This window comes from Leguminivora glycinivorella, chromosome 15 (genome assembly GCF_023078275.1).
Source record: "Leguminivora glycinivorella isolate SPB_JAAS2020 chromosome 15, LegGlyc_1.1, whole genome shotgun sequence".
NCBI classification, from domain to species: Eukaryota; Metazoa; Arthropoda; class Insecta; order Lepidoptera; family Tortricidae; genus Leguminivora; species Leguminivora glycinivorella.
Genome location: NC_062985.1, coordinates 14,949,199 through 14,961,734, shown reverse-complemented (window position 1 = coordinate 14,961,734; position 12,536 = coordinate 14,949,199). Strand labels below are relative to the sequence as shown.

General features: G+C 35.0%; 1 protein-coding gene across 1 annotated transcript in view; it reads left to right on the top strand.

Moving 5' to 3' along the window:
- Positions 1-12,536, top strand: part of LOC125233914 (protein CEPU-1-like) — a 116,099-nt gene that overhangs the window by 87,351 nt on the left and 16,212 nt on the right. The window contains exon 4 of the mRNA XM_048140086.1: positions 3,547-3,717. Within this exon, the coding sequence (XP_047996043.1) occupies positions 3,547-3,717 (171 nt within the window). The remainder of the gene's footprint in view (positions 1-3,546; positions 3,718-12,536) is intronic.

Sequence of the window (12,536 nt, the reverse complement as noted above, 5' to 3'; positions counted from 1 at the left end):
TATCAAACCACCAAATACACAAAATATCACATCGACTAGGTAATAATTTGTAGTATTTGGCACTCAAACTATAGTATTTCAATCTATAAAACTTTGCTTTATTGGCTGTACAGGTGCCGTAGCCAAATGGCATTTCTGCGACGCGAAACGAAAACGAAACGCCGCGAAAGGTCTGGCTCTGTCGCGCCAAAACTCAAGAGCGGTAGAGATAGATATCTACGAGCGTTTCGTTTCGTGAGCGTTTGTGCCATTCGGCTCCTACCCAGATTTTCCCCAGACCGGCACTTGGACCGATTCGGTAGCGCTGTGGCACACTTTTCTCTCACATTGTTTTCCTATCGGGAGAATTTCGCCATTTTCGACAGCTTTCAATGACGTGGTGACCTAGTATTTTTCTTTATTTCTTTTAAAAAGAAAATTATTGTCATAGTTACAATAACAATGGAGGGGAAAAAATGGGGATGGATCCTTATCCACGAAATATCATGATGATTAATTATAATGAGTGCGAGTACAAGTAACTAGATTGCGGGTTCGAATCCAATCTCCAATCTGGGCTTCGGAGTTATTATGACCTTGATGTACGGAATATAATTCATTTTATATTTGAAAGAAATATCTTCGGGAAGCCAGGCTAATCCCAATGAGGATTAGTCAGCGATTGTTATATCTTGTTATAACTTATAATGTAAATTAAAAAACTAAAATTATACTATAGATTCCAAACGGGTGAGCATGTCTTATTTCTTTCGGCATTTTTTTAATTTTGATTTTTTTAGGGAATTTTAGGTCAATTGTACTCAGAATCACGAGTACTTTTAATCTCACTGGGAGACAAAAAGTGTCCCAGAATTTCCATCCATTTTTGTTACTTTCCTCTTTTGTCACCCCACACAACATGTACGGAAAATGGTAACAAAAAAAGAAAAAATCGTATGGGACAATTTTTTTTAACTAATAGGATTGAAAAAGCTTGTGATTCTGAGTAGAAATAGCATATTTTTTTCAAAAATATCACATTTGAATGCTCATATCACAAAAGAAATGCTCAGGTACAGTTTAGTTAAGTATTTAATGCAGAGAAAGTACACTCAAGTCAGAGGACACCGGTTTTTGAATTAGATATTTATTTAAAAACCGGCCAAGAGCGTGTCGGGCCACGCTCAGTGTAGGGTTCCGTGTTTTCCGTATTTTTCTCAAAAACTACTGAACCTATCAAGTTCAAAATAATTTTCCTAGAAAGTCTTCATAAAGTTCTACTTTCGTGATTTTTTTCATATTTTTTAAACTTATGGTTCAAAAGTTAGAGGGGGGGGACGCACTTTTTTTTCCTTTAGGAGCGATTATTTCCGAAAATATTAATATTATCAAAAAACGATATTTGTAAACCCTTATTCATTTTTAAATACCTATCCAACAATATATCACACGTTGGGGTTGGAATGAAAAAAAATATCAGCCCCCACTTTACATGTAGGAGGGGTACCCTAATAATACATTTTTTTCCATTTTTTATTTTTGCACTTTGTTGGCGTGATTGATATACATATTGGTACCAAATTTCAGCTTTCTAGTGCTAACGGTTACTGAGATTATCCGCGGACGGACGGACGGACGGACAGACAGACATGGCGAAACTATAAGGGTTCCTAGTTGACTACGGAACCCTAAAAACATTTATATTTGTATTTTTAAATATACCGCATCTTTTTGGATCCACATTAAAATGTAACCACGAACCATAAAACATTTCGGCTTGTAACGTTTCTAACGGCTATTGTTTTTTTCCAAACCTCATTTCAATAATATACTTAGATCGGATCATCATGTCAATAAATCATGTGATTTCCGAGCGTAATTTGTGATTAAATCACGAATCTTTCATTTAGGCGCCCAGGATTCAACTTGCAATAATATTTATTAAAGATCCGTATCACAAGATTTATGACGTCCCACCGCAGGGAAAAAATAGGAATGTAACGTTGTAACGTTGCTGGTGAAAATTTATTCCCTTACCTCCGTGCAAGGCTTTTGGTGCATAAATTATATTCCCACAGTTAAGGATCTTCATCCAACTTTTATAAAGTACGCGAATGTCTTAGCCGTTTAGGGAATTAAAGGAACTTAACCACTTACCTGAATACTTTATCACTTTAACATCCACGCTTAGCTTCAGGAGCTTATTTCGGTTTAATTTCTGAAGTTGGTAAAGTAACAAGTCTGTTTTGTGTTCGTTCGTTCATAAGCCAATTATGAAGTGCTTTGGTTATTTCGTTTGACTGGTCAAAGGTATGCAATATGAATACGTATGAGGCAATGGGAACATTGTAACTCACTGATTTAAACTTTCACGATTATTACACATAATTATTTTTAAAATCGGGACTTAATCGCGTATAACTACATATTAAACTGACCTCCAACGTTTCAAGGACGGCGTTGTCCCCGTAGTCTCGGAGAAGACTGGCTTGAAATGACATCAACACCTTCTGACAGCCGCGCGAGTTTTTCGAACTACCCGCACTTGGTTTTGATTATCAACTTGAACTGTTTGCGCACTAGGGATGTTACTCTGTCGACATACAACACTGACGATATTCGATTTAACGACTGTCGATATTATTTTCGGCTTACACTTATTAATGACAGGATTCCATGTGGATGAGATCCTAAAACCTTCGTCCCGATTGAAATTGCGATGTTTTTTGAAGTCAGTTTAATATGTAGTTATACGCGATTAAGTCCCGATTTTAAAAATAATTAAACATTGTAACTGTTAGATACATCATGGAATCTGCTCATTGTGGGCAATGTAATTCAATGTGGTTCCTACCAGGGTGCGTAACCGAATGGCACAAACGCTTACGAAACGCTCATTAAACGAAACGCTAGTAGATATCTATCTCTATCGCTCTTGCATATTGGCGCGACAGAGCCAGACTACCTTTCGCGGCGTTTCGTTTTCGTTTCGCGTCGGAGAAATGCCATTTCACGCAAAAAATCTGGTGTCTCATAAATTTCGTGGAATCATAATGTCAACGCTTTCTACGGAACGGCAGACTTTTATTCGTGATTCCGGATTTGGCTTCATAAATAGTAAAGCTTGTGTTTTTATCTCCGTGTGCTGTGATATTGTATTTAGAAATAATTAAATATAGTTATAGTTATAGGGAAACGGGTCAAGGCCGGGATACATCGAAAGGGAAGAGGGAGACCTCTGCCCAGCATTGCATGGGACAGTGTAGGCTCATTATAAATAAATAAATAACTTATAAGGTACAGCGGGGCAAATCCCGACTGTCCGGTCTATTTTTTCCATGTTTTACAATGTTTTCATTATTAAATAGTGTCCACCGGTTATATATGCTAATGCGGTTATATATATAATAATTGGAAAAAATGGATCAGTTACAATTGCCCCCCAGTCGAGATTTGTCCCACTCTACCTTAGTTAGTTTAGTAAGTCGTCATTCTCCAGCCTGTCAACTTTTTTAGCAAATTAATTTGTCCATTCACATGTCATGGAACTATTTATTTCTCCAACAGTTCCACCAAACATCGTCGACGAAGGCACCAGCGGCGACCTGGTGGCAAGAGAAGGAGATGATGTAAGCCTCTCCTGTAATGCCGAAGGCCGGCCTCACCCACGCATACTGTGGCGACGGGAAGACGGCACCAACATCCAACTACGGGATGAGACGGGGGAGCTACATAAAGGTATGTTGTTGGTTAACGCACTCGGCGCCCTCATACTTGAAGAGTCGGGCAAAGTCCGACGCACTCGGTCCAAACGCCTTCAATGCGTTCATACTCCTACTTAAATAAATACTATTATTATATGCTTCCACATACCTAAACCATCAACATTGTACTCTTTCACACTTTTAGTTTAGATTTAAGTCTTAAGACTTGCTGTGCCTTGTCAGGGTCCATGTGACATGTGACTAATGCTAATATAAATATGTAACACCTAATGTAACCATGGATGCAATAAATAATTATGAATTATGAATGACTTCGTCGTGCGAAGGTCAAATGAAAAATGTAAGTATATGTATATAAAATAGTAAAGGTTGAATTGTAACTTGAGTAAGTTCAAGTAATATTGCTGAAAAATTAAAATTCCTTTCATGTGATCTACTGTTGTAGTAGTTAAAATTGGTTACATAATAGTTTTTTGGGAGTAATAAGTATCTGCTACTACTTACTTTCACTTAATGAAATGAAATTAAGGTTTGGACTAAATTTAGAGGTAGACTAAACTTTTGGTGAAGTCATAGATTTTGAGGGATAAGTTTACGTTTCTGCTCGTATCTCCATTGAACGCGGTCATATTTAAGCCACGTGAACTGCTCGGTATAGGCTGCCGCCAGTCGACTTCTTCACACAATCAGACCACCTCTTACGAGCCCCACCCCAAGCGCGTTTACCATTCATTCATCCCAAGATGATACACTTCTCCATATTATGCATTGGTGATCTCATAATGTAAATAACCGAAAAATCTAACGGTTCACTACTGGCATATTTTCGAGAGACTTTTCCAAAGCAAGCCAAGCAGCGGATACCCCGGCTCGTGATCTCTTTCGGGATATGAAGATCCTCCCCTTACCTTGTCTGTTTATACAACAAGTAGCACTATTCACGCGAGAAAATATTGCCAGGTACAAATGGATGGTGATAAGCAATAATGTGTCAACCCACAAAAACTAAAAAAATGAGATTTTAATGCCATGTTATAGCTGGATTTTTAAACTTCTATTTGCAAAAATGACCTTTTCATTTTGAAAATTTTTACTATCCCAAAAGTAAAAAAATAGGTTAACACAAATCCTATATCGTGTGTTGCCTGTTTTGCATTAATGTGTCAAGAACCTTAACTTATTATAGTAATTGGCAGAAGACATATTTAAATTACAATAATGTGTTATGAGGGTATACTCAACGATTTTTTTACACTTGACTCATTCTTGCAAAACGCAAAAAATGACATAGTTACCCACTATGAGACTTGAATGATTATTGCAAAATGATATTTTATTCGTTGTTTTATGCTACGACCCGTGTTATAAAACATAAGTCATTATTGTTAAATTATATTCGGGTCATAAATTGTTCGTTTTTGGTGTAAGTACCATGACACTATATTGTAAACTGTTCATATTAATTTATGTTTGAATAAGTTATGACTTAGTCCATTAGTATATTTTTGCACATGAATAGTAAATTCAGTACGAAATTGAACATTTTAAGTCATGAATATACATATTCGTTATTATAATTTGCAAACATTTTTTACAAGTACGTGTTTATATAAAAATCTAATATAAGCTACTATTTTTTTATAATTACTTACTAATTACATTAAGACGTATTAATGTATGCATAAAAATATTGTTTGATTTTTGAATACTTACTGAATGGTAGTTTATTATTTTGTTAAAGATATTTTATGTTTTGTTCTTGTACAAGTCATGAGTTATTCATAATTTAAATGACTTAGTCTATTTCTTAGCGTAAAAAAATATTTTGTTGTATATTTTAGATAAGTAGTTTGTTTTTTTAAAAGATGATTATTTGATTTTTGTAACGATTTTTTGTTGAAAAAGCACAGATAATTTAAATATGTGTCTAGAAATGATCATTACTCTAATAGTTAATTTATAGTATTTTATTCAACAGGCGTTTAAAGGAGGTCAAGAAATATGAGTGGCGTACTTTCCACGAGTATTTTGGAGTCAGTTAAACACCATTGCATACAATACTTTTACAACGACCATGCACTTAGTTTTTAATAGTTTTTTAAATAATTCTCGCGAAATTCACACTGTTTCCTGTATTGCAAAGGTTTGCACTGTCAGCTCAGCTGCCCAAAGCCTTCCCGCGCACGCACGCAGTATCGTTAATGCAATGCGTTGCCATGATTACAGAACCAAACAATGCGTTTTCAGTTTTTTCGATACGCACAATCCTGTAAATGACGGATAACAGTTCGGGAGTAGAAAAATCATTAAAAGTTTTGATTAATAAATAATGTATTGATTCCTACATGACGACCGGTCTGGCGCAGTCGGTAGTGACCCTGCCTGCTACGCCGCGGTCCCGGGTTCGAATCCCGGTAAGGGCATTTATTTGTGTGATGAGCACAGATATTTGTTCCTGAGTCATGGATGTTTTCTATGTATATAAGTATTTATATATTATATATATCGTTGCCTAAGTACCCACAACACAAGCCTTCTTGAGCTTACCGTGGGTCTCAGTCAATCTGTGTAAGAATGTCCTATAATATTTATTATTATTTTATTATTTATACCTAATAACATAAGTGACCATGACTGATATGTTACTTAACACTTATAAAGTTAAAAATATGCATAGGTAGAGTATTTTACAATAACAATTTATGTGCTTTAACATGTTTATTTAAGACTCATAGATATTTTTAAACAATTAGCAAAAGTGGGTTAAGTATCATAACACAGTCTTGAAAAAGTTTGACGTCGTCGAACAATTCGCAATAAAAGAAAAGGGCATTATTTCGTCAAATTGAAGTTTGTTTTGAAATTAAGCTACAATAATCACTACTACTGAACGTATTATAGCTGAAAAACACAACAATCTATATAAAAAACAATTTTTTTTATGAGAAACACAAAAAAATGAGAAAAAATCTTTAGACGCCATTTTCTCAAAATGGTTGGCGTGTGGGTTGACACATTATTGCTTATCACCATCCAAATGTAAAGGTGTTAACGAAAAGTATAACCTCTGCAGTAACAAACATAAAAATAGGCTGGTAGTCGAAACACACCGACTCGCCAAATCAGCAAAATTGACACAAATTTTGGGACCTTGTATATATAATCGGTTGCCCGACACTATTAGAACTGCAGCTACCACCGCGGCGTTCAAAAACAAATTAAAGTTGTGGCTATTGACCCACTTGTTTTATATACTCTTGAAGAGTTTTTGAACCTACCTGACATAATATTATAATGAAATTGTAATTTGTACTTAATTACTCTATAATCATCCTGATAAGTTTTAAAATTATTATTTATATCAATAAATGTATACAAATCTTATACATAATACCAACCTGACGTGTAACTTTGTTATTAATTTCATTTCATTTCATTTCATTTAATTTCATTCCATCTCGCTACGTTCGAACGAGGTGCGCTGCAAGCAATGGCATATATACTATCAATATAACAATTTTTAAAATTCAAATATTCCTGCAGCGCAAATATGGATGGCTTCCCTTTACTACCTTTACACACGTCATTTACGAAGATTACCCTCCTCAGCGAACAGACAATGCCACGAGCAACGGCGAATCTCTGTCTCGATTTTTGCCACTAGCTTTTTTTGTAATAGAAAACTTTATTCGGAAACCTGCAATATGGCACCTGGCAAAGATCCACCGGTTGTCAGAATCAAGACGTGGAGTAAAAATCGGCAACCAAATCCCAATTATTGAGGTTACATTCTCAGAAACGACTGAACAAAAATTTTCATTGAGGTGGTTATGACTAACATCGAAATATCTACAGGGTGGGGCCTGTAACAAAAGCAAAAAATCAAACTGTAGGCTACACTCCTTAAACTGACCAACATTTGTTCAGTGACTATTAAAAATTATGAAGTCTTTAAATTTTTAATTTTTCATACAAAATAAATATTAGCTTCAATGTACGCCATTATTGTTGTCATTGACGTTGTCTGTCACGCTTTAGACTTAACAGAATTCGCAATACATTACCTCTTAGAAAAAACTTTCAAGGGTGATAAAATTCAAAATGCAAGTTATTTTTAAAAGTCGCTGAACAAATGTTGATCAGTATAAGGAGAAAAACCTACAGTTTAATTTTTTGCTTTTGTTACAGGCCCCACTCTGTATTTCCAGAAGTTCTACTATGACTGCAGCCCTTTACACCCGAACTGATACGATCGTGAGGTTGTTAGCGAGTTGTTAACATAACTGTCAATTTTAACATATGTCATTAAAATTTAGCAAACCTCAATTTCTTCGGCTGGAAAGGGTTAGCAAGTTGGCAGTGTCAAACTAACCTATAAGTGTATGTAGTGCGCATAGCTTTTTCTTCGTATTTATACGGAAACGTACGAACGTGTCGTGCTATTTCAGTCAGTGTCAGTATAGGTACTAAAATTGTCTAATATAAACTAGCATGACAAATACGAACGTTTCCGTAAAAATACGAACGTAAAACTTTTCGCACTATATCTGTACATGACTTAGTTTCTATACACATCTTACTCGCACTTATATACGTAACGTACGTGCGAGCTGCATTGAAAGTAAGTTTCGTACACATTATCGATTATGTCAGTGTCAAACCCATATAGAGCATTGTAATACTAATGCAGTTTGAAATACTAAATAGTCGGGTTTTCAAGTTCCCCTCAATCCAGTTTTGCCATACATCATTTGTTTGTCCCTATAACTAAGTATGTATATTTCTATATGTAAGATGAAAATAAAAATAACAATAATTTATGAACTTGTTTCTGTTTGACCCTTAAAAACAGAAGTACAACAAGCTATTCAACATAAAGTCAAGTTGTACAATTTCTGCTCCAATAAAACAAAATATGAAACTAAAAATACAGAATAAAGTAATTCAGCGCTTTATTCCGCTTCGTTAGTTCTGCGTATATCATCTCTCCAGCTAAGCAACACATTTTTCCGAAACCTAAAGCATTGTTCTACACAACAACGTACACGTTAATTAACGTTTTACGTGCAGCAGCGGACCGATTGTTGCTCCCTCACTAGAATATTTGGCGCGTATGAATATTCATCAAACAATTCTTTGGCAGACATTGCTGCGCTTGAAATTAGGGAGGCGGAAGTTTTTAATAAATGGTTGTGACAGTTTCGATTTACAAGGGGACTTGTATCCTTGGTATTTAATTTATGATTCTTTGTTTTTGCGGTTCTGCTTTGGGCACAAATTATACAAATGAAAGAAAATGTTTAAGTATATATTCAGTGAGCCTTACGTTTGTGGTTTGAAGTCAAAGTCACATTATCATACTAACGTTTAAACAGAAATACATATAGGTACACAAGAAAGCTCTTTATCTACCCACACGTTTGTTTGTTTATTTTTTCTTGTGGAAGTCATGTTGTGACGGAAATGTGACTGTTCATTAAACCTTTTTAGGGTTCCGTAGTCAACTAGGAACCCTTATAGTTTCGCCATGTCTGTCTGTCCGTCCGTCCGTCCGTCCGTCCGTCCGTCCGTCCGTCCGTCCGCGGATAATCTCAGCAACCGTTAGCACTAGAAAGCTGAAATTTGATACCAATATGTATATCAATTACGCTGACAAAGTGCAAAAATAAAAAATGGAAAAAAATGTTTTATTAGGGAACTCCCCATACATGTAAAGTGGTGGCTGATATTTTTTTTTATTCGAACCCCAACGTGTGATATATTGTTGGATAGGTATTTAAAAATGAATAAGGGTTTACTAAGATCGTTTTTTGATAATATTAATATATTCGGAAATAATCGCTCCTAAAGGAAAAAAAAGTGCGTCCCCCCCCTCTAACTTTTGAACCATATGTTTAAAAAATATGAAAAAAATCACAAAAGTAGAAATTTATAAAGACTTTCTAGGAAAATTGTTTTGAACTTGATAGGTTCAGTAGTTTTTGAGAAAAATACGGAAAACTACGGAACCCTACACTGAGCGTGGCCCGACACGCTCTTGGCCGGTTTTTGAACATCAAGAAAACCTAAGTACCTAACTATGTACGCGTGCTGACGAAAGATAGATAGATCTATCATTTATTGATAAACATATAACAATTTTTACACGTCATAGGAGGAGGAGGATGCTTCGAATTTCATCACTTATCCACGTAGATAAAACATCTGTCACGCTCTATACTCGTATCAAGTATGTTAGTGTGAGAGTAACAGAAGTATTATACACGTGGATAAATGATAAAATTGGAAGCATATTACGCCGGTTTAATAGTTATTTGTTATACAAGGGGGCAAAGTTGTATTTTAACGCCGAGTGTGGAATTGAAAAACGAGCAAGTAAAAGGATTCTATAGTTGAACCACGAGCGAAGCGTGTGGTTCGAGAATAGAATCCTGAACTTGCGAGTTTTTTAACACACGAGAAGTAAAATACATTTGCACCCGAGTGTAACACAAAACTTTTCCCCTCACTATAGCGAGGAAACTACAACGCAAAAAAATGCGTTTATCACTGCTTCCAGTAGTTCCACAGGTGGTAAATCATCTTTATTACTAGATTCACCTACCTTTATCAATTTTAAAGCAGTTAATTTGATTATATTCAAGGTCAAATTACTTTACCCACTAGTGGATAAAATGCGTTTTTACCCGCTGGTATTAAAGGACAAAACACGTGTTTCCGAGCTAGTGAGGGGAAAAATATCATGTTTTATGACAATTATGACTCATTGGTGTGGTTATTTGACTTTAACCTAGCTTTTAATTAATCGAATAAAGTTACAGCAATTTCGCCAGAAGCATCAATTCAATTTCCACATTGTAGGACCTGTGGCAACAATGGATTCAATTTTTACTTTATTTGTTATAAATAAAAACCTCTGCTCGTCATTGACTGACAAAGAGTGGTTTTTAGTTTATATCAGTATTGCAGTAGCAGTTTTTTAATATTTGAAGATGGCACGTTATCGACGACCGGTCTGGCCTAGTGCGTAGTGACCCTGTCTGCTAAGCCGTGGTCCTGGGTTCGAATCCCGGTAAGGGCATTTTTCTGTGATGAGCACAGATATTTATTCCTGAGTCATGGATGTTTTAGGTATATTATATAATATGGTTGTCTGAGTACCCATAACATAAGCCCTCTTGAGACTCAGTCAATCTGTGTAAGAATGTCCTATAATATTTATTTCATTCAGGGGCGCTTACACTAAGTTCTACTGGCAGTACGGGCACCTACGGCTCGATTAAAACTTTAAGTAAGATAAAGTGTGTGCGTGTGGATTGAGTGAGCACCTTCCGAAAATAAAATAAAATATGCTGATCATTTAGTAAAAGTTCTAAAACAATTGTAAAACGAATCTCTGAATTTGTAAAAAGATAAATCAAAAGATAAAGTCATTAACATGTGCTCACTCAGTTCTCACAAACTACCAACGAAAACAGTGAATGTATTCATTTAACATGTAATATTTATATACTAACATTTAGTAAAAAATATGCCAACCTACCTCTATCAATTTTAGATTACCTAGTGACGTATTTAATTTTTTACAAATAGTTACTTATGCTCACTCAATCCTCACACTTTTGAAAAGCCGAATTTTGATGAAAAACATAAGATTTAGACCGCTATTATATGTGTATAGTTTAGTAAAAGTGAAATGGGAATTTGTAAAATACAAAACAAACCACTAACGTGTCAGGTTTTTTTATTATAAATTTTTGTAAGTGCTCACTCAGTCCACACGTTTTGAGAAAATTAAAAATGTAAATATCTTACGATTTGTAGCACCACAGACACTCGAAAGTACTTCAACATTTAGTAAAAATTTTTACTAAATATCCACCATCTAATATTTTATATTCGTTGTCTGGTTTTAAAGATATTCAGACATAACTCCCCAAGAAGAAACTCCCCAACCCAACCCCCCAACTCAATACCCAACTCCCCAATCTCAATATGACAATGGGAAGGCGGGGAAAATCAGGAGCCGACATAGTGTGGTCACCCTACTTGATACATTTGTATGAGAAAAGTTATGTCTGAATATCTTTAAAACCAGACAACGAATATAAAATATTAGATGGTGGATATTTAGTAAAAATTTTTACTAAATGTTGAAGTACTTTCGAGTGTCTGTGGTGCTACAAATAATAAGATATTTACATTTTTAACTTTCTCAAAACGTGTGGACTGAGTGAGCACTTACAAAAAATTATTATAAAAAACCTGACACGTTAGTGGTTCATTTTGTATTTTACAAATTTTCATTTCACTTTTATTAAACTATACACATATAATAGCGGTCTAAATCTTATGTTTTTCATCAAAATTCGGCTTTTCAAAAGTGTGAGGATTGAGTGAGCATAAGAAACTATTTGTAAAAAATTAAATACGTCACTAGGTAATCTAAAATTTATAGAGGTAGGTTGGCATATTTTTTACTAAATGTTAGTATATAAATATTATATGTTAAATGAATACATTCACTGTTTTCGTTGGTAGTTTGTGAGAACTGAGTGAGCACATGTTAATGACTGTATCTTTTAATTTATCTTTTTACAAATTCGGAGATTCGTTTTACAATTGTTTTAGAACTTTTACTAAATGATCAGCATATTTTTTTTTATTTTCGGAAGGTGCTCACTCAATCCACACGCACACGATAAAGTCATTTCTGATACGGACATACTCCATACAGTCATATCGTATCTACGGTTTATATTTGACGTATCTTAACATTTTCTTAAACTTCGATTGGGGTCAACACAAACAATTTTATTGTTATGACGTACA